The sequence below is a fragment of the Aedes aegypti genome, chromosome 2 (assembly GCF_002204515.2).
Source record: "Aedes aegypti strain LVP_AGWG chromosome 2, AaegL5.0 Primary Assembly, whole genome shotgun sequence".
Taxonomy (NCBI): domain Eukaryota; kingdom Metazoa; phylum Arthropoda; class Insecta; order Diptera; family Culicidae; genus Aedes; species Aedes aegypti.
In genome coordinates, this window is record NC_035108.1 from 437,374,225 (window position 1) to 437,401,418 (window position 27,194).

The 27,194-nt window shown below is 35.7% G+C and overlaps 1 protein-coding gene across 4 annotated transcripts in view; it reads right to left on the reverse strand.

The window, feature by feature from the left end:
* Positions 1 to 8,450: 8,450 nt before the first annotated feature.
* The window catches only part of LOC5566982 (forkhead box protein E3), a 67,916-nt gene continuing 49,172 nt past the window's right edge, over positions 8,451 to 27,194 (reverse strand). Inside the window, exons 3-10 of one of the 4 annotated variants that reach the window (XM_001651342.2) lie at positions 19,094 to 19,151; positions 18,499 to 18,691; positions 18,096 to 18,180; positions 17,386 to 17,753; positions 17,243 to 17,321; positions 17,108 to 17,168; positions 16,972 to 17,040; positions 8,451 to 9,257 (exon numbers count right to left, since the gene is read on the reverse strand). In XM_001651342.2, the coding sequence (XP_001651392.2) occupies positions 9,166 to 9,257; positions 16,972 to 17,040; positions 17,108 to 17,168; positions 17,243 to 17,321; positions 17,386 to 17,753; positions 18,096 to 18,180; positions 18,499 to 18,691; positions 19,094 to 19,151 (1,005 nt within the window). In that variant the 3' untranslated portion in view covers positions 8,451 to 9,165. Of the gene's footprint in view, positions 9,258 to 16,971; positions 17,041 to 17,107; positions 17,169 to 17,242; positions 17,322 to 17,385; positions 17,754 to 18,095; positions 18,181 to 18,498; positions 18,692 to 19,078; positions 19,152 to 27,194 lie in introns of all 4 variants that reach the window. The other 3 variants (XM_021847834.1, XM_021847833.1, XM_021847832.1) reach the window with 3 other exon arrangements.

Consider the following 27,194-nt stretch of genomic DNA (forward strand, 5'->3'; position numbering starts at 1 on the left):
ATATATATTTTAGAGGCTCAAACGCAAAGCGTGTAAGTGACATTTTGATTCTGAACATTCTAACGATATTTTCAGGTGATTTTTTCGCTCAGCAGAAAAAGAAACATCATGATTCTTAGAAGACTGTTTTTTTTCTGATTCCCATACTTGTATAGTATGAAAAATTGCGGAAAAAACTTTTAAATAAATTTTTTTTAAATAAGGTATTTGTCCCTGACCCCCCTTATTGCTTCTAACCCCATCATTATCGTGCGAGTCGTTACCACAAGACTTAGAATGCTTTTCGTCTTAACAAAGCTGGTAGCGACTGAGTGCCTTAAAAATAGGAAATGAAAGGAACCAAGAAAACAAAACCTAGAAAGAGCTAAGATTTAAGACGTTGATTCTTCATAGAATCAGAGCAGGCATTTTTCTTAGATCCAAGATTTTTTTTTCAACAATTCCTCTTGACATTACGACAAGTATTACTGAATTTGTTTTATAATGATTTTCTGTAGGAAGCTCATCGATTTTTTTTTATTTTTTTCATTGTTTTCCATGGAATTTCTCTGCGAATTTTCATAGGAAATTTCTCTAATAATTTTATTCAGGATACCTCAAGAATTCAACATGAATTTTCCTAAGGAGAACTACAGAAATGGAAGATCTTCAAAGATTAATTCAGTAATCATCTATGAGGAATTTTTCAAGAAGTTCATATACCCACGATTTTAAACAGTGATTCATCCATCGATTTTTTTGGCACATCCTCCAATATTCCCGGCCAAACGTTTTCTTTAATTCAATTAATAACTTCACCAGAGATTCCAAAGGATTCCTGTAAAATTTGATTGAGATTTTGGTTTTTGGATTGATTGGTTTTGGTAATCAAAGTAATACTTGAGGAAATTACTGGAGGTAGTAGTTTTGGAGTTCTCATGGACTTCCTGGATCAACATCTAAAGGATTTTTTCTAAGGTTTCTTTGGAAAATCATTGGAAAAAATTTTGGGAGAATCGGTTGAGATAATGCTAGAAGTATTTCTGGAGAGAGATGCCTGTAGGAGACCCTGAAAGTATACTGAATCAATATGATAGTTCCTAAAGCTTTTCTTCGAGGGATCTGAGACGAAATTCTTGAAGAGCCTGTTGAACACCTTATAGTCTCCGAAGGTTACTTGGAGCTTGTACAATTTCGCATCAGGATTCATTGCAAGCAGAATAAGGAAAAAGAGACTTTAGACAGCATTTTGGTTAAAATAGATAGTTTAGAGACCTTCTATTGAAAATAGAGATTTCTTAGAGATTTGCATTAAGATAGAGACCAAATCTCTTAAAAGAAACTTAATATCAGTCCTGCCTTTGGGATTACTCATTGGATCAACTTTTGTAAACGAATGAAAAATAAATGAATATCCTTTATTTTTATATCTTTATTAAACAAATTTGACAAAAATAGGCCAAACTACTTGCCTTTATAACCAAAGAGGTTGTTCTTATTTCCTCATCTATTTGTAGATCGCAAATGGATAAACACCAAAAATGGGGTCCTAAAATGTTTTATGAAATCTTGTTTTTATTCAATAACACGAAAGAGCATGTTACTGCAACGACTTTAGCAATTTTCCCGCTCAAATAACGACTATATCATATTTAAACTTTAATTTAAAAATTGCGTCTATAAATGAACCTTGACACTTTCGATCATGTTTGACGTTCGCTTAGTCGGCAAAAACACCACAGGGGTTTTAGTTTTATCACTGGGGTTGTTCCTATCTGACATTTCAGAAGGAACACGGAAAACAAAATACACCCAAATTTTGAGTTTAAGTCAAGGGGTGTGACAAAATATTAAATAAATCTAAAAAAATGTTTTTTTGGACTGAAATAAACGAAAAATATTTAAAAATTGAGTAAACATGTGTTTTTGGCCTAAACTTAAGCGTTTGGCACTAAAATTGGGACAGTGTTTTAGGACCCTATTGTGCCAGTTTGTGTAGTTTGTTTTTCTTTGCAAACAAGTGACCCTAATCGCAAAAGTTTTCAGGAGAAACTGAAGATGCTTGACAAATGTTTCATCACACAGAAACTCCATCAAATCCCTTATCGTGTCTTACGACGTTGATTGTGTTTGGATGTATATTGAACAAATGATAAATTGTTTAATTTATTTTTCAATCTTTCTGCTGTAGAATAGTGGGTAGGACAATCCTTTGACTGTCCTACCCAGGAGTTTTCATGCGTAGTACATGTCCTACCTGTCCTACCCACTTCCCGCGCCACTGAGTTATACCAAAGTTATACTCAAAGCATTTACTAAGTTTTCTATTCCAACATTAAAGTAAAAGGATTATTCCTTGAACCCAACATAGCCCTATGGTTTGTGTTCAAAAATTAAGACGTCAAAAAGAGAGAGCTGTAACACATACAAACAGACGTAACACTGACAAAATTTCCATCGACCACGCATTTAACGATCATTTTACACTGCCGCCATCTGCAGGTCTGCATGGTCAACAGATAATAATGGTGTTGAAGGGCAATGGGTTTGAAGAAATTTGTTGTAAGTATTACGTCTGTTTGTCTGTGGATTCCCAATGATAGTTTGTTTGGTCCAATAAGCTAAAAACCGCTGCGTTGAGTTGAAATAACTATTTTCAACTTTTGAGGATGTACAGAAACCCTTTCTAGACTTCCTGACTTACGTCAATAATCTTCTCACCAGAAATCTTTCATAGGTTTTGTAAGGAATACGCCAAAGATCATGCAAGACATCGTTTCAAGGATTCTTTCGTAAATTAATCCACCAATTCCAAAAATAATTGTTCTAGACCAAATCCTTATAATCCTAAATTTTTCATGAATACCTCTCTAATTCTCACATAAAAAAACGAGGATGTCTTCCAAAAATTTTCTTTAAATCTCTTAAGATATGGTCTGATACGGATATGGATATGGAAAATTTATTCTAGGATATTCTGAAATTTGATGTGAAGAACCAGGAATACCCACAAGGGTTCATCAAAAATTGCTCGGAAAAACTCCCGATTTGCGAAAAACACCTTTATGTATTGCTCTACGCTCTACGAAAGTCCCCGCATAATACTTCTGTATGAATTGATGGTTTTGCTTTAGAACTAAACTTGGAATTCTACAAGGAATTTTCATAGACTCTTGAATTCATCAAAGATTTACTCCAGGACTTCTTATGATTTTTGAAATATTTTCTAGGATTTACTTTAGTGATTTTCCAGATTTTTTTTCCAAACATTTTTTTGAAGGAATTACTGGAGAATTTATATTCACCAATTATCCTCTAAGAAAAATGAGCATTTGTAAGGTTTCATGGATGATTACCACTGATCCTTTTCCTCCAAAGGTTCTATAATTTTTACAAAAAAAAAAAAATGACGGCAGACGATATATCGGTTTATTTTCAACCAAAAAACACTCGATTATAACCACGCGATGGTTGAAACAATGACTTACTAGCGAAATGATCTCGTATTAAAATTACCGCGCACGTGTTCTAGAACGTTTGCGTCTTAACGCGACTCGTGTTTCAGACGCGCGTAGAACATTCGCGACTCGTCGTTTCGCTGCTGTGTGGTGGGTGAGTGCCACGTGGGTACCTGGATGATGATGTCAATGACCGTGGGAATCTCTCACGAGCACTCACTGGTGGAGCTCAAGTCAGTTGGTGTAGCTCGCAATTTCAGTGACGTAGGCAGATTGGATCACGCTGGGGGCGTGTGTTTTGCTCCATTTGAATTGGGTTTATAAACGGATCCTTGTTTGCGCTTTTTCCGTCGTTTGCACAACTTCAGTAATATAAAAATCAATAGTAAAGCGAGCAAATACCGTTAAGCTCTAATAAGTTGCCTTATCCTGTAATAGAGAGGTCTTTTTCGTCTACCACCTACATATTTCTTCAGTATCGAGAGCTAGTGTTTTACTAGGGCGGTTCAAAATTTAAAAATGTTTGAAAATCCAATCTCCCATATGCTCCTTACCATCCTTACCATAAAAATAGTGTTCTGTGAAATTTTCAGCTTTCTAGGTGGTGATTTAAAGGTGGCCCAAAGACAATATAGGTTTGTATGGAAATTACTATGGAGAAATTTTGAGATATGTTCCAAACACGGTAGTTCTGTATATTAATACAAACTTATTATCCCATATTGAAAACTCGTTTTTCAAACCATAATGAAGAAATTCGCTGAAGAGAGAAATTCAATTCGAAGGATAGCAGAAGAGATATCCATGAGTTTGTTTGCTATTATTTAGCTTAATATGGGATTATAGCCCTGCAAACATGTACAAAAATCCCAAACAAAATTAACTCAACAAAGATTAGTTTCTTCAGCAACATCCTTCATTAAGGTTTGAAGAATGAGTTTTCAATATGGGATGATAAGTTTCTACTTACATTACAGTACTAGAGTGTTTGGAACATTTCTCTAAATTTCTCCATAGTAATTTCCATATAAACCTATATTGTCTTTGGGCCACCTTTAAATCACCACCTAGAAAGCTGAAAATTTCACAGAACACTATTTTTATGGTAAGGATGGTAAGGAGCATATGGGAGATTGGATTTTGAAACATTTTTAAAATTTGAATTGCCCTAGTGTTTTACTCAGTTAGTGTTCCTCCAAGTGGATTTCGAAAAACTATTTCAAATGCTTTCTGTAACCTTCAAGAATAGTTGAGACTGTTTAGCAAATTCAACTAGAAATTCATCACAGGATATTCCTCATGAAATCAAAACTCACGATAATTTTTTCAAGTGTTCCATAAATTACATCAAAACTGAATCTAAATTATATTTCAGGTATTACTCGCACGATTTTGAGTCTCTTGTCTCTTGAGTCCTCAAATGATTTTTAAGGAATGCTATCAAGGATTTTTCCAGGAATTCCTCTATCATTTACTCCAATTATTATGGTATAATATAAGGAATTCTTAGAGAAAAAGTCAGTGTGATTTGTGGTGGAATTCCTGAAGTAGTTTCTAAAAGAACTCTTGGGGAAAGATCTGTGGAACTTCTAAAGAAAATCCTAGAGTAAGTCTTGGGGAATCTCCTGGAAAAAAAAAACAGATGGAAAAATACTGGAGTAAAACGGAAGTTATACATAGATAACATCCTACAAGTTGTTAGGTTTTGAAGTTTACATGTACACGATGAAACATGTGTCAAATGTACAAATTGAAACTGCAAAAAGAAACCACGAGCTCCGGTGGGGATTGGACCCACTACTCCCAATTGGCCAGATGGGTGCTTCAACATACAAGCTGTGGATGCCCTCGAGAGACCCCGACTCTCGAAGGCGAAATTAACTCGATTACTCCATAGCACAAGGTATCATCATTTCACAGTTTAAACCTGCTTCGGATGAATGAGATGTACATTTGATAAACTTTAAAACCCAACAACATTACATTTCCTTAGGCAGGAATAGCATTCCTAACTAGACAGTTTAAATGTGTAATCCTACAAAGGTTTTTTTGCGAATCCATGAAAGAATGCTGGAATCCTAGAAGCAATTCTCGTAGGAATTTTTGAACTGTTGATCATTCTGTCCTTTCGCATCCTGGGGTTTTTATAACTCTGAAATCTGGAGATTTGTATACAGTATTGGACAATACATTTGCAACTTTTACGATTTTCCATGTAAAATGGTCAACTTTAGAGGGTTAGATCTGAGTAATTTATTCACCGATTTCTCACAGTTCTTCAAACAAAGTTTAATTTCAACTTATATTTTTGAGTGATTTTTACAATCACGAGTTCAAAAGTAATAACTGTTTGACTGAAGTGAAATTTTGATAGATTTCAATAATTGACCTAAATAAGAAAATTGGAAAGATAAGCTCCATGGTATATTTAACAAAGTTGTAGATTTAGACGAGATGAAAAAATTTGCTAAGAACAGTTTTTGTGTAAAGTTTTTCCTTTTTTAGATAAATAGTTTATAAATTTACGTCAAAAAACTGACTTTAGGTAAAATCGTTATAACTTTTGAACTCGTGATTGGAAATCTAAAAAAGTTGCAAATGTATTGTCTGGTACTGTGTATCGGAAGATTCCGACGTTTTGGCGAAAAATGTGGAGTACTACATTGTAGGAGAAATATTTGTGGGTTTTCCTGGAGTAATGTCTTAAGGAATCTCTCAACAAAACCCAGAAATGGTAGAATCATTGATCAATGGATTTCTAGAAAAAAAAACCAGGAAGAGTATCTTTCTCTGGGTAAATTGCTTAATCAAGTCAATGGAGGGGTTCAGCCTGCTAAATGGATTTTTTGTAGGAATCTCTGAACACATTAGTTGCGGAGCCTCTTTTAGTACTCTAGAATTTTCTGTAAGGGATCTTTCAATAAAATTCCCTGTTTGTCTGTCATATTTCGTGATTTTTTGATGATTATTTCTTAACATGCTGCTTATATATTAGGAAGGTTAAAATGGTTTTGTGCAACAAGTCCTGCCTGCAGAATGCTTTAACTGGTATGAAACGTCAAACGTAAGGGAAGACGGGGTAATATGCGCACTAGACTGATGCATATTTTACAGTTTATGCTCCCTATGCTATAAAGTGATTTGGGAGAAATTTGGTTGTGCAAACGCCATTAGAAAATTTATATGTAAATTACTTCGGAAAAGGCAAACCTTATGTGTTCAGTATTCTATCTGCTCGTCACAATTATTTATGGAAAAGTAAACAAACTCTTCTCATGTAAATCTTCCCAGCTACAACTTTGTCGAAGACCACATTTTTATAGAACGTAATGATAATTTGTTATTAATGATTTCAATGTCTAAATCATGCTGAGATGATCAATCCACTGCTTTCAGAGAAAAACTGCTTTTAAAACAGTGCTGTAGAACATAGTACCTAGTCTGGATTACTTTGATCTATTATTCCCGCCAGGAGCACCACTGTTGCCTGCCGAACAGTTGGTGAAGCATGCTGCTGCATACAAACCCACTTCATGATGATGAATAACAATTTATCCTGACATCTTATCAATATGTGGTTTTCGGCAAAGTTGTAGCTGAGAGGATGTTACATGATAAAAAGGTTGTTCACTTTTCCATTGACGAAGAGATAGAGGGTTGAACACAAAAGGTTATATTTTTCCATAGTAATTTTCATAAACACTTCAAACTACACAGTCAAATTTCTTCCGAATCATTTCAACCTCTGGGAAGCCAGAATTTGCATCACTCTAATGCGCACCCTGAGGAAAAACTCAATTTTAGCTGTGAATATTGTCAAAAACTTTATTCTATGCAGGTTTACAGGAAAGTAACATAAATAAGCTAGTAATTACTAAATCATATTGAACAAAAAAAAAGTTTAAAAGAAATGAAACCATAGCCAACGATGTTCCGAACAGCGGGATATAACGCGCCACCCAGTTCGAAACTGATTATGGCTAAATCCATTTTTTTATTTTTTAGTATGCAGTAGATACTATGCAGTTGTATGTTGTGAAGTTGGATTTGAGGTATAATTTGAATCTCACCGATGGTTTCTGAGAAACCATTCAGAGTGCCGTATTTTGCCCCGCACATTTAAGCCCAAGGTAGCCAATATCGTTTTTTAATATTTTGGTGAGGAAATTATTTAAAATTTGCAAGATAAAATGTATTTTAGTCAAGTTCGTATGCAGTTACCATATTTTACTAAAATACATTTTATTTTGGAAATTTGCGGTGGCGCGTTTTACCCAGACGGCGAATTTTACACCTAATTCCCCTAAGGAATAATAATGCACACGTCTCTGGTTGTGATACTTTAAGAATTTGAAGTGATCGTTTGGATGCCGTTTTTGACGATCGTTTAAAAACTACATTTATAATGAGAGTTATGTCTTTTGTGTGTGCTCATAAAAAACGTTCGGCCTTACACGCTATAGCGTATATTCTATAGAATCGTAAGTTTTACCCAAGTTTTTCAGCGTTCTAAATTGTCATCATTCACATGAGCATAGGTGACACTTTGGTTAATGACTTGCATCCTCTCCAATTAGATATCCGTCTTTCCGCACCCAACCAAGACTACTGTCAACTGCCTGACGAAATGGCAGTCACATTCGACTCCGTTGCACAGTATTCCCCTTTTCCTTGCTTTTTACTGCATAAACGGCATTTGTTGCCTAATTGAAACATCAGCTAGCAGCCAGCAGCGCAAATTGAAAGTGAGTCGCGCCTGTCTTCACATTTTCATGATCTAGCAATACGCTCGTATATTATCCCGACTCAAGCGCTGCTGTACCGAGAAGACTCATTTAGAAGCGAGGATCGTTCCGACGAAAATTAATTGCCAGTCTAATTGCTCGGCGTCAAAGAAATGGTCGGTGAATTACTTACCTTCTTGTTTCTTAGGATGGACCAGATGCTGATTCGGTGAGGCGTAATATTTCCAGAATTCAGATAGGGAGTTTCGTATTCATTCAAACACCGTCGTTCGATTTCGAGTTTCACTGATTTTATTCGATATTAGTGTATACGTCAATTGTAATATGAGTTTTACAGGTTACAAATGTTCGGACGGAAATTTTATCATTTACATCAATGTGCCAAACACGGTTGTGGAAATTTTTTGGTGTGCGCATCATTCTTTGTGCAAGTTACTTATCACTAATCCACGTTTACTTTTATTAAATAAATAATTTATTTGTTATCGTCTTCTTCTGTTATAGTAAATCTGATGCATACAAATGCTCTGCTGTGTCCTTATGCTAGAGATCCCAACAATTCTTTGATTTCCTATGCACTAGCTTATTGTATTTACAAAGATATGCATCATCGCTCATAAGTATTTTTTTTTTGTACAACGTTAATTTTGATCTAGATTTTGCCCCGTTTTCTTCCTAAAAATGATCTTCGATAAATGCAGCAGTACCTTTCCGTCTAAACTGTCTAGCTTTGGTTTGTTGAGGGGGCTTCCGGGTAGAGTTTCCCAAACTGCTCTCTAATCACAAGATGCGTTCGGAGCAAATTCTTTAGTGTTAATTTCACAACAGAGGAAAGTTGATGGACTGAGTTGGCTACCACCAAGTGCAACCTGTCCCATCGAAGGTGACCTCGATGGAGGTGACCAATCGGGTGGGGGTGGTGGTGGTTGCCGAAGCAGCAGTGTGTGCAACCGGGGCAACGTTGCCAGCAACTTTTGTCATTGTTACGGCTGCGGAAGATAGTTCTTCTGGTAGTTTTGCTGGGTGGACGTTACGCTCATCTGGTTGGGAATCTCTTCTTTCACCACTGGTAGTACTGTGAGGATAACAAGGGAAAAGAGACGAATCGATTAACCAATGGGCAATTGTTGAAAAAGGAAATGATTATTCATTTTTATGTAAAAAATATGAAAATCTGTATTACTCATAGATCATAACAAGTCCCATATTGTCTAGTGGTTAGGATATCCGGCTCTCACCCGGAAGGCCCGGTATGGGAAACTTTTTTATCAAGAATATAATGGAGCAATATATATTGAATATGGGTGTAGCCAGAATTTCCAGCAGGGGCCATCCTTTGCACCTTTTTGCATGAAACGTTAAATTATGAAGGATATGTATCCTACTTTTAAAACATGTTTATTTTGTATCAAACAAAAAACAGTTTTAAAGCAAATTTGATTCTTTCAATGAAAAATATAAAATGTACGACTTTTTAGATAACACAATGAATGAGAAACAAGCATTTTTAGGTAAAACAATCAAATTCTCAAACATACAAAACATAGCATAAGCATAAGCATAAGCATAGATGACCGTACAATTCGTAGTTGCTACTCCGTGATTGACCAGAACAATCGAAGTTGCACAGGGAATTAATGAATGGGGCTTGGGATTAGCTTACCATTCTTCAATGTGCACAAATCGAGAGCTCAAATTTTAAAAGTCAATAACGGCGCCGGCCACGTCCTTACGGTCATCGGGGAAGGGAAGGAATGTTAGTGTGACTACCGTTGTTACTAGAGACCGAGATCACCTCTGCATCTCCACGGTTGTCATGGAAAGGATATTGGGTTAGTGGGTAAGGTATAGATTTGGGAGTCACCAATGGTAGGTGATGCGATCCATGATATAATTACGCCTAACCGAATTCGCGAAATAATTCGATAATCGCATTGGACGCCGGACAAGTGTTCATCACTCGCCCTCGCAAGAGCAAGCGATGCGATCAATAGATCAAACACAACTAACGGATCACGCCACTTTTCACTTCACCCGACCGACGCGCGACATGTTTGATCCTGTCCTCATCGCCCGCCCCCGCAGGAGCAAGCGTCAAGGTCGACGGATCAAACACAACTCTCAACCAATTCAAAGCCAACGATAGAAGAATCAAATTCTCAAACATACAAAACATACGAAAAATACAAAAATGTTCCAAACGTCACTAAAAGTTTTCTTGATAAGCGTGATAATGTTTAAGACATCATTCTTATTTTTTGAGTTACGAAAAAATACACAAAAATTCCTGAGGATACCCTGTCTAAAGACGGAGTTGAGTATTGGAGGGTTAATTTTCATACAATTTTACTAGGAAAATGCACTTTATCCACGAATAACTCTCAAATTTATTGAAGCATCTCTAAAAGAGTTTTTTAAGTGAGTATATTTTCAAGGAATCTTAAAGGACTTGAAATCACCCAGAACTTTGTCTCGGGAATCCTCGAAGATACTTTGGATACTTTACACTCTTCAAAAATGTTAGCATTAAATTCCCGAATGAAATGTATTCAAAAACACAAAGCATAAGTTTTGCACTACATCAGGTTCATTTGGTTTTGCAAAAAAAAAAAATATCGTTGAAACACTCTATGGAAATCTCTCAGGAAAATAAATATTTCAAAGAATTCACAAAGTATTTTTAAGAGTTCCACTAATGATACATCCAGGAATTTTTTACCAGGTTTCTTCAAATTTTTTGTCCTGAGCTCCTACGGAAATAATACTCGAATGGAATACTACCCGGATAAATTTAAAGATTTTTCGAGTGTTTATTTCATACTTCATTAAAAGGTAGATACGTTCGTGTGGTAACTCCAAGATATGTCTTCAGACATTATTGAACAAACCTTGTGATATTCTTTGATAATTAACACCAAAAACTACTCCTTGAATCTAATTTATACACAGGTTAGGTTCAAAATAAGTCTGGAAGAGATTAATATTAGAAATTTTCTGATGATTTCTTTAGAAACTTCTCTAGATTGGCAACAATCTTCTTGGGGATCCTTTAAGCATAAATCAAAGAGTTCATCCATAAACCTATTGATATATTTTAGAGCCCGAGAAGTAGTGAGTTTTTAGGTTAGAAATGTTCTTAGGGGGTTCTTAGAGGTATAAATTCATATTTCATGAAAAGTATTGGATGAAGTTCTGAAAGAATCTCTGAAACCATTCCTAGAGTTTCCGAGGAAAATTTGCAGTTTGTTTATTTAGAGAAAATGTAGGATTAATTCCTGTAAAAAATTATATGCGACATGTTTTAGATAAAGCTAGCTATAATTCTTGGCATAAATCCAAATATATCATTTGGAAGAATACCTATGAAGGGTTGCTTCTGGATGAATTCCTGGATCATTTGTCGAATAAAATAATCAAATCTCTGCAGGATTTTTTGGCGAACTTTTAAATTATTCATCAAGAGTACACGAACATTTTTCCGAATAATCTCTAGTAAAATTCCAGAGAATTGCATTCAGATATGTTAGTAGTAATTTAATTATCACGGGGCAATGTCATTCAATTTTTTTTTCAATTTCAATAAAACCAAATAATAACGGAAATTTCTTACTTTTCTTCATCGTATTTCAAATATGGAAATACTATCTTTTCACGAGATAGCTTGAACATGGGTTAATGGATTTATACAATTCTTCCACTTACGTATTGTATCAGGGCTCTTACGTGCTTGTGTGATCGAAAAGTACGGGAAAACCACAAATAATATTGTGAATATTTTGAACAATCTAAATGTAGTAATGTATACTTCACATATCACAAAAGACAATGGTCTAGAGTGCCATAGTTTAACCAAAAGTGCACTACTCAGCTATTGAAGTTTAAGTTCTGGGGCAGTACAAAGTTTGCCGAAACAGCCGAGTGGCAGCTATTTTATGAATAATAATAATAATACAAAATTGGCTCCATAATGCCTTATAGCGCTTGAGCCTATAAAAAATCAGTTAAATGTGAATGACTTTTTGCGGCATGTAAGTGCAATGCGTCATTGAAACATTTGAACTTGCTTCACTGCATTAGAATGCATAGTTAGTCTATTTAAAATTAATTCTAAATTAACTCCAAAAGGACGCAATTTTTCATTCGATACTCCGCTTAGAAGTTACATACAACCAAATAAACAAACTTTAGGTAAAACATTGATGGTACATTTCTTCTGATAATCACGGCAAATGATAACCCGTTTATATAGAACAGATTTTCTTTTGGACTTGTACAATCAAAAGGGCGTAACATCAAAATGGGCCACACGATTTTTTTTAAATTTTGCCCAGACATGCAGCTTAGCTGTAGAAAACGACTGGTGATCAGATACCGTTCTGATTCAAATTCCGGACACTCAACTTTGTATGGGAAAGGTTTCACTTGAAATGTTTCAAAATTTCCCGTTCAAAAGTTCCCAGCTTTCAGGCTTGTTTTAATAAACATTTTCCATAGCAAGCCATGAAAAAATATCATACGCATTTAGTTTTGACGTTCTTCTAACACCCTCAGCCGTTCAATTTGTAATTTTACTAGTTTAATTTTGGTTTTCGTGTGCTGTCCGGAATTCGAATCAAAATGACCGTAATTTGAAGCAAAAGTGAGTTTGCGTCCGGAATAAAAATCATGGAAAAAAACATTAATTTCTTTTTATTTTAGGTTATTTGAGCTGCGAAACCCAAATCTTCATTCACCATTCGAAAGTTAAGTGTGTTTGAAGCTTGATAATGCAGAGGTATCATACAGAAAGTGTTCATTTATGTGCTTTTTGCTCGGTTATGCTTAACCGCGGCCTTAAGTGTCCGTAATATGAATCAAAACGGTAGATTTGATGAAGATTTTTTTTCTTAAATAATGGTCAAGGGAGTACCGTGGCCCCTATAAAAATGTCAGGTTTGCATTTATCATTTATTCCTACTTTGTCAGAAGTTTCCCGTTATTTTATTCCACACGAACACGTCGCATCCATTTACAAATTGAACTGTGAAGAAATCATAAACATCGGTTACCTCGTTCTCGAGCCAATCCGTGACATACACTCAGGCAAAAATACTATGAATATTCATCATTTCCCCTTATGTTTATTTGCCACAAGAAATCGGTAAGTATTTTATTGATTCACCTTATGAATTTATCTGAATCACGCCAGTGTGGTGTCTTGCTGATTTCATAAAACAGCATTATGAACATTGAAATAAAAATGATGAATTTCTTATATCAGCAATATAAACTACATTGCTTTTTATGACACAAATTATTATTTAATTATTAGTTTTTATATTCAGTTGACAATGCATTTCATTCAGAGTATTTACAGAAATGTCAACGCTTTCACCTACTCATTATTAGGTGAAATTTATTTTGATGTTGAGCAAACGTGTGGAAATTGAATTTCCAACTATTTTATCGTGTTGCGAGCATCACAATAAAACGCAGCAAAGTTGCACATCGAGCTCCTATTTTACGTTGGTCAAGCCTAATGCCAAAAAGATATTGAACAAATTGGCAACGGCATTACTCGTACTACAATATTTTGATGACGTCAACTCGACCATTACTCTTCGTTTATTAAAATCTACATCTACATCTTTTTCCAATTATTTGGATCCCCGCGATTGTACATTGCCTAACTTCCTTTCGGGACTTCTAAAAAATTTGACGCAATATGTTGGATCTCAACGATGGCGGTGATTTCGTGCTACAACTTTTCATAATAACAACCTTATGAGTTTTTCACATTAGTGACAGCTATGTGAATCGTAAGGCGGCCTAATGAAATTGATATATGGTAATGTTGTGAAACATACTTCGCACTTACGGTTTTCATCGAACTAATATGAAATCCATAATAGCCTTATGAAATATGGTATCACTAAGAAAATGATTCATGACGGCAATGGAAATCATAAGGCGTGCAATGAAATTTGCAAAAGTTCAATATATTTAATAATTTTCCCAATTATGGCTATCATTTCAACGGTATGAAATCCATATAAGCCTTCTGAAATAGGTTTTTATAGATTTTTCAATGCTTCATAAGGGAAAATTTATGAAATTCGTTAATTAATTTGCCTGAGTGTACATTTCATTTTTATTTACATAGGAGAGAGATTTGAGGAAAGGGAGTTTTGAAGGGATGTTTAAAAGAGTTAATGGAGTTAGTAATGCCAGAATCCTGGATGAAACCTTTTTAAATTAATAGAAAAAATGTTTATTGAAGTAATTCTTTATAACAATAAAATAACTAAAATTGAATTCTTGGTGTAATTCCTGAACAAGTTCAATATGTTCTTTGTTAGAATTCCTGGGATCAGAGACGAAACATATCATGCTCACTATACTCAATTCACTGACAGTTTTGCTACCATCAAAGTCGACGCAGCGCCTCCAACTGTTTTGTTTTTATATGAGATATTGACGTTTACTTGTTGTTTAGTGATTTCTTGGACGAATGGTAGAGAGGGACTAATTTTTGTACAAAGTCCAATCAAAATGATACAAAAGTAGATGAAGAAAACAAACAACGATGCCCGTTTGTCGTTTGTGTTTTTGACCTTTACCAATAAAAGAGTGTCAGTTTTAGAAAGCTAAGGATCAATGAGGTTTATGTAACTTAAAAATATGCTGTGATGTGGGAAATGAACAATAAGATGCACGTAATCGATATTATTGACGCGCATTTAGAGTGTTTCGTCCAAAATTTACAACTCCCTGAAGCGAAATGCAAAAAAGTCAAGCTGCCTCGAATGAACCCCATCATTTTATTTCCTGAGTATCGGTTGAGTATCAGCAGGTTAGAAGGAAATTAGCAATCGTGTAGCAAGCGCTTATTCTTTGTTTTGTTGTCAAGGTGAGAATGAAAACAAATAAAAATCAACGAAGATTCTAACCTGCGAGTGGCAATGGACCTATGCACGGGTTCGCTATTTGACGTTTCAGCGGTGCCGTGTTATTTACGTGACCATGGCAACGTGTGAATTCGGCACCGCTCAAACGTCAAATTAGTGAACTCTTGCATTGGTCCATACCAATGCACGAGTTCATTAATTAGACGTTTGAGTGGAGCCGAATTCACTCATTGTCATGGTCAAATAAATAACACGGCACCGTGCAAACGTCAACCTGCAGTGAACTCATGCATGGACCTCAGGCCCATGGCACGGGACGACTTTTAGCGTAGTCAACATCTCCATGTGTTTACTCATTTTCGGGTAATCAGAATGCGAAGTTTTGTTTAATGTTTATGATCCATAATCGAGCAAGTGTCGCAATCAAATCACTGATATCTTTCTTGGAGGCTTGCAGGATGCCTTTTAATGTTTGCTCTTCTTCCAAAACCATCGAAATGTTGAATGTGCTTCAACTTTTTGGCACAATATATTAGCTGATTTAACTATATCAAAAATTGATAATCAAACCATAGCAAACAATTAAACAAAACAATGGTCTTTATTTTCACAGTTCTTACAACTGACAGTGGGCGATATTCACTTATCGCCCGGGACATCCTGGCTACGAAGAACACTGTGTATCGATATATGGTTGTCATGGGCCTAATGAACCTGGGAGGGAGAAACCGATACAAAATTTATGTACGTCATAGTGAGCCGAGATTCTGCTGTTACGAACTGTTACTGTGAGCCCATATTTTAAAGAATGGACAAACACGAAAAAAGCGCGTAATTGATCAAAACATATTTTTGCATTTCAACAAAGTTGACAACAATCAGTTGAAAATCAATTCCTGCACACCCAGAAGCAATGCCACGATAGCACCTTTTAATTTGATCGAATATAAAGTACTGAAACACACATCTTTTTACTCTTTTCCAATGAAAATTAAAATTAAATGCACATAAAACTATGGCCCTTTTTCCAAGTTTGTCCAGAAAGATCGCAGGTACACATCAAAATAAAACTAGCGTTTTTTCCCAAGCCTGCCTTGATTGTCGTTGGTGAGCGGAAGTTATCTTGCAATTTGGAAAAGTGTTCAATATTTCGTGTGTAGTATCTGTGCCTACCTCCCAGGCATGGACCATAGGCGAGAGTAGATTAATAATTTCGTCCCTGCCTGGGACGAAATATTTTTTCAAAATAAAGTTCCATCTGGATTTTATAGATAAATTTTTGGAGTGAATATCTTGAGAGAAGTTCACGGGTGAACTTCTGGAACAATACACAGAGACATTAAGGAAAGAACACTTTAAGATATTTTTGAGATACTCCTAGAGAAGATTTATGTAATAATCTCTGGAGTATCTATTAAGTAGGTAAAATCCATGGAGAATCTCATAAAAATATTTAGGGGGATATAAGGTGGAGTTCTTGCGAATATAGGTGGAGCTTTCTCCAAAAAGATTGCTTGACAACTTCTACGATTTAAAATCTATCATGAAGCAATTATTTCGTGAATACTAGTGTTTTAGTATCGTTTTTTTAAGCATGTGCCAAAGGTAAATATTCTCCCTACCCCTCTGGCTACACTATGAGATTGAATCAACAAATTTTGTGATTCCTCAGAATCGAATCGTATGCTGAAACTTAGGTTTTCGTTTTTTTAAACGTTTTTCTTAGGGACCGTCCAAAAGTGACGTAGAATTTTAAAGGGAGTCGATCTTTGATTCTGTGTTGAACCGTGCATGAGGTAAGGGATAATAGGCTACGATAGGGAAGTGGATGTGAGTAATTGTCTTATGCTAAATGCTACATCATTTATGGACGGTCCCTTAGAATATGGAAAATCTACTTACTTGCTGTATCCCATGGTGAATAGTATGTCTCGAATCTCCGAGGGCATGGAGGAGGTGTGCTACCTGAAACTAAAGCATAGAAATAGTGTTATGAGCTAATCATCGTCCTAAGATTTCCTCAACAGATTAACCTTACCCAAGTTGTTCGATAAGGACCCGTAGGTGTTGATGGACACGGACTGCACCGGCTGTTGCAGCTGAAATATGTTCAGATGTACTATGCTTCTATTTTATTGGACTAAGATCTCCCATATTCCCAACAATTACTTACCTGTGTCGAGTATGAGTAGTTGGTCCTGGTTGGGCACGGCGTATAAGAACCCAGCTGGGGCGCTTGCATCCATGACGTCCTGTAATAGCAAAATACAGTTGAGCAATGGTATCATCAGGCAAAGCAGAGTGCACAACACTTACCCCGTATCATACCGCGGATACTGGTAGGGACTCTGCGGGAACACCGGTCGGCCAAAGTTTCCCGGATTGGTCATGTACGAGTCGCTGAACATCTTGGAGTAGTGTCCCGTCCGGTAGGGTCGCTTCATCCGCCTCCGGCGCTTGTAATTTCCATTCTCGAACATGTCCTCGTACTGGGGATCCAGGGTCCAGTAGTTGCCTTTGCGTTCGCCTCCACCCTCGCGGGGGATTTTCACGAAGCACTCGTTCAGACTGAGATTGTGCCGGATCGAGTTCTGCCAGCCTTTTTTGTTCTTCTCAAAGTATGGGAAGCGGGACGTAATGTAGCCGTAGATTTCACTCAGAGTGGCTCGCTTCATCGAGGAGTTCTGTGGGGTAATTTCCACAAATTAATTAAGTCGGTGGGTATCAACTAGTAAGCATCTGATTTTATGATAATTATAAATTAGAAGTTATGGTAATCTTTCGCACATATGCGCTTTCTTGGATTTTCTGCTTTGAAACTTGGTGACTATAGAAAGGCGAGCGCTCTCAGTCACCCGTGTCATCAAGCAGCCGGTTGGATTAAAATGTGATTAATAAATTCTAGCTTCAATGAATGTGGGTAATTTATTTTCTCCGTTTAGAAAGTGACGGATTCGAGCGGCCGATCTAATTTTGGAATCTTGAATTTTTCTTTCCATGGAGTATAGGAAATTTATCTTACTAACCTGAATGGCCATCGCTATTAGTGCAACGTAACTGTACGGTGGTTTGGTGTTTGAATTTCGGTTCCCGCTTGTTGGACTCGCCGAACTGAAAAGTTGACAGCAAAAAATGATGAGGTGAATAGACCTTGATTTTAATACAGATTAATAAGCCGATTTTTGGTTTTAAATCAGTTATAATTCCATGATAAAAATCAAAATGTTATATGGGAAGAGAACTGGGAAAAATGATAAAACATAACTTAACATTTATCTCTCTCTTTGTGGCGTTACGTCCCAATTGGTACAGAGCTTGCTTCTCTCAGCTTAGTGTTCTTATGAGCACTTCCACAGTTATTAACTGAGAGCTTTCTTTGCAAATTGACCATTTAATACAATTCTACAAAAATCATCAAAACTCACTAACCTGTTACTCGTACTCTTGTCATCACTGCCCATGCTGCCGTTGATGGAAATTTCATCCGTCTTGATGTTCGTGGTGCTTTGCACTCCGTTGATGGTCGCGTCCGTATTCTCCGCATCCTCGTGTACCCTCTCGATTACGGTGGGCAGTTGTGGCGGTCCAGGCGATTTCACTTGATCGTACGCTGGCAGTGCTACTGAAATGTGGTACAAGATCAGGCAGAAAACGTTACAGCTATTAGTTATCGATCACCACAACAATGACTGCATTTACGCAATCCAAATCGCCAAGAATATGCTAGTACACATGGCTTCCGCGGAGGAGCGTAATCGAAGTGTTACGTGTCAGTGCCGATTGATGGCACAGTTACCACGTACCATTGAGAGTGATTCAATGGTCTACGATCGCATCGATGACACACATGGCGAACGGAAGCGCTTTGCGTTAGTATTTCAATGGCAATTTGCAACTTGCAACTAGTGCACTAGCAAAACGCAAATGCACAGCGACAAGTGCTATCAAAGAAGGATTGCGTCCTCTCCTGATAGGAAAAGACTGTTTACTATAACATGGCTATACTAACCAAGTTCATGCTCACCTAAGTGACTGAGGCCGTTGAATGATTCTTGTTTGATCTTTGGCAGGTTTATCAGATTCTAGAAAGAAAAGTGGAGAGAACATGAATAGGATTAGTAAATTAATAAATAGTTTATAACCTGCGGATTGGAAATTGAAATGGAGAATCATGGTGACTCACAATTTCATGACGTCTGTTGAACCCTTAGGTATTTGACTTGAGCTGATTCATTTCTTATATCTAAGTGTTCTGTGTAAGGCACAACTATCATCAAAGACAAAATACACACTTAATATGTTGGCCTAGAAGATTCTGTGTATCTTTATTCAAAAGCGCAGAGGCTTCTGTTATGATTCTAGTCCTGATAAGGTAGTAGATTTTAGGATCTGGGATTTTCTCGAATCAACAGCCCCAATAAACAGCTAACAGGCAGGGACCATTTTTACACGCGTCAAATTTATGCACCAATATGTGCCCCAAAAACCAGTATCATCAGTATAGTGCTTGAGATATGACTATATTTTTAAATCGTGGGTGTATTATGGATTAAATCGCCAAAAGAACGCATAGATCAGAGGAAAAAATCGCTTCTTCGTCGTCACTTGGCTCGTTGCCTAACTGAAATATACGGGACAGCTGCCATTCTAGGCGCAATATGCAGAGCATAGTGGCACCTCACGTTCCGAAGTTCAGAACAAATGGAAGTATAATGTTACCCACGCTGAAGAAGCGCACGGTCCATGAAAGTGCCTTCCCAGAGGACTTTCCCCGTCCGAAAAAGAACTATTCGCCCAATTGAGCAGCAAATCAACCGAGCGTTTTACACATCCACAGAAGTATTCGTCGTTCGTCGCCATCGGCAGTTTTCTTCGTTGGGTTGATGATGTGATAAATTGGAACTGCCAGCAGATTAATATCAATCACAGTCTCGTTCTATGGACGGACAGCTCGGAAAAGAGATTTTCACACACCGCCACCGTTTTCTTCATCGCGATGCACAGTGGCGGAAAGCCGGACAAAACCTAAAAAAATCGACATCAAATTTCACATTAACAATTGAAGTATTGTACTCCAACTAAGAAACAACCTAATTTTTTTTTTCATCTACTAAATTTCAATTTATTTGAACGAAAATTGAGTCGTGGGGTAGTTTGGAGATGTAGTGAATTTTTTTCACCGTTATGGACCTATGCATGAGTTTACTAATTTGACGTTTGAGCGGTGCCGAATTCACTAGTTGCCATGGTCACGTAAATAACACGGCACCGCTCAAACGTCAAATAATGTACGCGTGTATTTGTCCATATAGAAAGATAAGTTCAATTGTTCATAAGTTCATTAAGAATTCAAAAATCTGTAAATACCGGGTACCCCCGTTGGTTTGACCACATTTAATCTGAACACTTTTTAATTTGTACCCCGCTAATTTGCACATCGTTCAGATTAAAAATGGTTCAAACGTCATTTAGCTCATGGAACGGAGAAAACTGAAATGGAACGCTGTGGAACGGAACGCAGAATCAAAACAAAACAGTGAAAGAGGTAACCAGAAACACGTTTCTAGGGTGACTAGAAGTTCAAACTAAAAATGAACCCCGATAGTTTGCATGAGGTACCGTTCAAATTAGCGGGGGTGCACGGTATTGTGATTGTTTTTGGATGTTTCAAATTTGTAGTTTGTACGGGGTATGCAGAAGTTCTCGTTTTCATTAAATTTTCGTACAACGTTCTGTATTTGGGGAATCAAGCGCTTTTTGTGAAACACTTCGAAATAATCTCTTATGCTGTATATAGCGCCAAATTTGCTCTAGTTTTTGGTGACGTCACTGTTTGCGCAAAACTGCGTCAAGCATGGGAAATAAAAATTTGTGAAAAATACACTCTTGAAAGTAATGAAAATTACTGTGGACGTATTTCTGATTATGACTGAATGACACATTATGTAAGTGATGGACAAACACGTATCCTTGAAGATGCATTGAACAAAAAATGTATTTTTACATGTTAGAGGACACGAAAACGATGGAACTGTGATCGACATTTCCAGTATCAGACACTAACGTTTTTAAAATTTGACACAAATTTACGTCGTTCGGCTCGATTCATTATGTGCATCCGGAAAGACGTAAATCACACGATTTTTTGGGAGTGTGTATCATCGGTTTAAATGAATTTATAAATATTTAATCGTTTTTTGAATGTTATGTTATAGGGCGGTTCAAAAAAAAAAAAAAAAAAAAATATATATATATATATATATATATATATATATATATATATATATATATATATATATATATATATATATATATATATATATATATATATATATATATATATATATAAATCTCATCTTCCGTACATTTTTTGCCATCCTTACGAAAAAATAGTGTTCTTCAAAAATATCTCTTCTCCCATCCGTCGGATAGAATTACTCTCTTCTTCCTTTATTATGGTTTGAAAAATGAGTTTTCACTGCAGCACTGACATGTTAGAAACACTTTTCAAAATTTCTCCATTATCTTCATACTTTAATTAAAACGGTATAACAAGGGAGGATAATTTTATGGAGTAAAACATCATATTTCAATGAAAGGTTGTTTTTAATCTTTCAAAATACATAAGAACGAAAAAAATGTTCACCTTTTGTTTTGTTTCATTTATTTCACGTATCGACACTAAATATAACTTGTGCTTCAAGGAAAGTCTTATGATGCTGTACATTGAGACGATTCAAATTTCAAAAATGTTTGAAAATCCAATCTCCCATATGCTTCTAACCATCCTTACCATAAAAATAGTGTTCTGTGAAATTTTCAGCTTTCTAGGTGGTAATTTAAAGGTGGCCCAAGGACAATGTAGGTTTATATGGAAATTACTATGAAGAAATTTTAAGAAATGTTCCAAACACGCTAGTACTGTAATGAAAGTTCATTCCATATCGTAAACTCATTCTTCAAACCTTAATAAAGAATGCTTCTAAAGAAACAAATCCCTTTTGAGCTAATTTTGTTTGGGATTTTTGTACATGTTTGCATGGCTATAATCCCATAAGAAGCAAAATAATAGCAAAAAACTCATGAATATCTCTTCTGATATCCATCGGATTGAATTGCTCTCTTCAGCAAATTTCTTTATTATGGTTTGAAGAATGAGTTTTTACTATGGAATAATAAGTTTGTACTTACATTACAGTACTAGCGTGTTTGGAACATATCTCAAAATTTCTCCATAGTAATTTCCATGTAAACCTACATTGTCTCTGGGCCACCTTCAAATCATCACCTAGAAAGCTGAAAATTTCATAGATCACTATTTTTATGGTAAGGACGGTAAGAAACATATGGGTGATTGGATTCTCAAACATTTTATTTATTAAACCGCCTTATCCTACATACTTTGATAAAAATAAGGTAACATGGTGGGGATGATTTGATTGAATTATTCATATTATTTCTTTGATATTTGTCTTTCAGAATACATGAGTACGAAACAAATTGCTTACATTTTTTCACTTCAATATTTTTAATCATTTATCTTACGTATCGAGACTAAACATAACTTATGTTCATTAGGCAAATCATAGGATGATGTACATTCACCATGACAGAAACTTAAGCTAAATATAATCGGGTCAGACGCGACGGAAATATATCTTGTAATGCTTGCTTGAAACTTTTCAGGTTTTCCCAAAAATAAAATGCATTTACTCATAGCCTGCATAATCGCATATCCTCATAGGTTTGTATGCAAAATTAGTAGCTTCAATACACTAAATAAAATTTCTATGAATACAAACACGTACAGAAATATTGCAAGGTTGAATCAACAAAATTGTTTGTTGAGTTCGACCCCTCTAGTTTGTTAAAATAACAATCCTATTTTGCTACTTCAACAATCAATTTTCGTAAAATCAAAAAAGTCGTTCAACTCGATAAACAGTTCTGTTTTTATATATTTTTTAAGCGTGTAGGAAAAATATGCAGTATAAACGTCAATCAAAATGGTGCGATTTTTGTTTCGTTTAAGTTTTTGTTACAGATGAATACTGAGTTAGGTAAAAACAATGGTGAAAAAATCAACTTGAAATTCATAAAATTCAGTGCATTCAATAAAATACAACTAATAGTTTCTTAAAATTTACTTAGCATAGTAAATTTTAAGAAAAAAAAATCAACAGAAATAACTAACTACTTTTTTTTATTTTATCATTCATTTCAAACGCTTTAGCTCCATAAGCAGCATCCTATCAGACGATCGGCAAAATTAGCGCCCGCAAACACATGATGTTTATATACGCATTGATTTGGCTTTATGTATAAATTTGTTTTATATTAATAAACACCAAAAATAGAACTGAAAAATAAATGTTTAGTTATATTTGTATTGAGAACCAAATACATGGACGAGATAAAAATAAAACCTAACCTAGCATTATTGGCATCCCAAACAGTTAGTCAACATGTCAAAAATGATTGTTGAATCGATAAAAGGTTGTGCTACGCCAGGTTCCCGCATGCCAGTTCCACGAATACTCCGTTTCACTGAATATCCCAGTTCTCCCAAAAAGTTCGTGGCACTCATAATTGTCATAACTTTTTGTGTTTCAAGGTGGCGAACGAATCGGTCAGTGGATATGCTCCCTTCTTTTATTTTGATTGGCCAGTTTTAACGTCCGAAGCATTTTTAGGATAATGTCGAGGTTGATCAAATATCCCATTCTTTTGATTGCTTTTTGTTCTTTCTAGTTCAGTACCCGGTCACTGAGGATTGTTCTTGTACATTTTTGAAATGCATCACTTTGCGGGGAAAGGAGTCATTCGGGAACACGGTTCATTCGGGGGAAACGATTCATTCGGGGAACTGGCATTCGAGGTAATGAATCACTATATCTTGCTTCATTACCGAGAACTTTTACAGATTTATCTAATTTAGCGACGTTATTAGCGAAAGAGAGGATCGATGGAGAGAAATCACTCGTGTCAGTTTGGCCCTATTGAAGTAACAGTGTAGAATTGATTATTTTGTTGTAAAATCAATGTGTTTCAAAAGTAACCGATGTTCAAAATAATGTCCCACGTGCCTTTGACTCAAAACAACTTTTTTTTGTGATACCCCAAGGAAAAAAGCGAGCACATGATAGGCAGTTGAAAGCGGTATCTTTGGCGTATATATATTTGGCTTATAGACATTTGGCCGAATTAACATTCGGGTAAATTTTGCCTTTTTAGAATAATAGGCTGTTTTTTTTTTATATTTATACTGTTCCAATGTATAGGAGCACTTAGCTGATAATAATTCAATTTGACTTTTACCTTCTTTTAATAATAGGCTGCCTTATTCGGCCAAATGTTCTCATGCCATATGTCCACTAGGTTAAACGTAATTTTATTCATTATACTTATTGACATTAGCAATAGTGAGTCCATTGATCCTTAGAATCTATTATATCTTGTACACATAATACAAAATTAAATCTCAAGACTTCCTTCTAGAAACTTTTAAAAGACAACATGCTTCTTTATTGATTTTCTGACAATCGATATCAGTTTTACAAATGTTTTTTTATGTCTTGGATAGAAATAATGTTGCCGAAACGTTCCTTAATGAATCATCTAGTCGAAAACGTGAAATACAGTGAGCATGTTAGTAATGAATACTAAAAATGCTAATAATCTTAGTTAACGATTAGAAAAAAAACGCCTATTTAAAAAAAAGCCTAATTTGGCTGATACAAATATTAATTTTCTTTTATGTCCAAGACCACTTGGAAGGTACGAGGGGGGGATAAAAATAAATAAGGAACAAAATAAATGAAAATTTAAAAAAGTAATTTTATTGAATTTTTATTTCTAACGATAGATGTTAAATTTTTTTCAATCGTCCTCTGGATCAATATTTTACCTGTTTTTTACTTGAAAAATAAAAAAAAAACAACAACTGATTCAAAAAATGATGAATCTTTTTTTTCTCCCCTTCTAAATTTTCAGATTTTTTAAGGGGGGAGTGACATAGAAGAAAATTAATATTTGTATCAGCCTTAAGAGTAAACCAAAACATTGAAAATGTTGGATCAAAATATTCTATAATAATAATACAGTCATCTCTCCCTTACTCGATATTGAAGGGACCATCGAGTTAGGGAGGTATCGAGTTACAGAACACAAAACCAATGTAACTGTGATCCAAGGGACCATCGAGGTAGCCATGAATACCAACTTTTACTATGGTTCTCTTACTCGATATCGAGATAAGGAATATCGAGTAAGGGAGAGTTAACTGTATATCAATAGTATTCGTTCTTACAATGACATTTGAAGTAATAGTATATAATTACTAAAATAATATGATTGAAGTTTCAGAAGCTCTGTTAATTTGTATTCATATATGGTAAGTTATTTTTATGAAATCTATATAAATAAAAATGGAATGGTGTTTGTATGTCACGAAATGGCTTACGAACGGGTCAACGGATTGGAATGATTCTTTCTCCGTTTTGTTCGTCAAGGGTTCCGACGTGTTTGTGTGTACAGTGATACCTCCATGAGTCGATGTTCCATGACTCAATATCGACTCAATGAATCATACTAAAACATAATTTCATGGTTACTATGATGGTCCCTAGAAGCAGCTTTCCAAAGAATTGCTGTTCCATGACTCGATATTTCCATGAGTCGATGGTCCCTTCAATATCGACTCATGGAGGTTTCACTGTATAACAATCCCAGGATATTCCCGGGTGGGTGGAGTGAAGTGAGGGGTTTTTTCATCTGAAGCTTAAATGACGTTGTTTTAATGGGGTTCAATGGTGTTGAATGAATTGTTGTCAGTTGGCATGTAAAGCATTTTATAAATATTTCCTAATAAAGTTGTTCAATTCAAAAACTTATATACCGTTTTGATTCATATTACGGACACTTAAGGCTTCAGTGAACTTCAACTAATCGAAACATGTATAAATTGAATCGTTCCCTATACAACTTTAGCGTAATCAGGCCTTGCAAACACTTACATTTCGAATGCTGGGTGAAGATTTGGATTCCACAGCTTTAATTCACTTTAATCAACAAAAATGTTCGGCCTCTTCATGATTTTTATTCCGGACACAACCACACTTTTGCTTCATATTCCGGGCACATTGATTCGAACTCCGGACAGCTCATGAACAACACAATTAACTTGTTTAGGGGTATTGATTTTCTTACATATTCTGAATCTACGTTAAAAATTAAACTAGAATCCAAAGTTTCATAATTTTCCGTCACCTGGAACTATTTTTAAAACGCATTTGAAATTAGTATGGAAATCACTTTTGAATCACCCCTCGGCAAATTTTACTTCGGGACGAACTGCCATTGTGTAAATTGAAATGTCATTGATTCGACGGATTGAAATCTTTTTTTAATCATTTATAATATCAACATTGAGATATTGAAGTGCAATAAAATCGTGTTATACTTAGAAAGATGAGCTCTTTTGATCAAGCTGGAACAAACAGTAAATTGTTCTCCACTAAACAACGCAATTAGAATACTCGAATCATTAACTAAATGCACTAATCCGTTAGAAAGACGTCAAAAGTAGTTGAACATTGTAAATTTTCATGCTATGTAACATGTTTATAAAAATCATCTTTCAAATTGGGAACTTTTTGACGGCCCATTTTGAAACATTTCGAGTGAAATCTTTCCCATACAAAGTAGAGTGTCCGGAATTTGAAGCTGTCTGGGATTCGAATCAAAACGGTAAAATCATGTGGTTGAAGTGCGCATAGAATTTACTGGAAGCCATGGGTACCTCAGATCAGTAAGCGTGTGTGCGTGGAACTTAGCGCATCGAGCATTATGTTGTCATGACAACGACGAAATGTGGTGTTAGAAGTGGAACAACCTAAAACTGTAGGCCGACGACATAGTAACGCGGCGCGAAGCGAAGCGTGACGCGTTCATCGTGTGATTTGCATATAAGCGAAGAGTGACGCTTTATGTGACATTGTAGCGCCTTGTTGAATTGCGTGGGTCGTAGTTACATTACAGGATATCCGGAATAAAAAAAAATGCAAAATAAGTATGTTGTAGTTTTAGATCTACATTTCCTACCATTAAGGGATTGACCATTAATT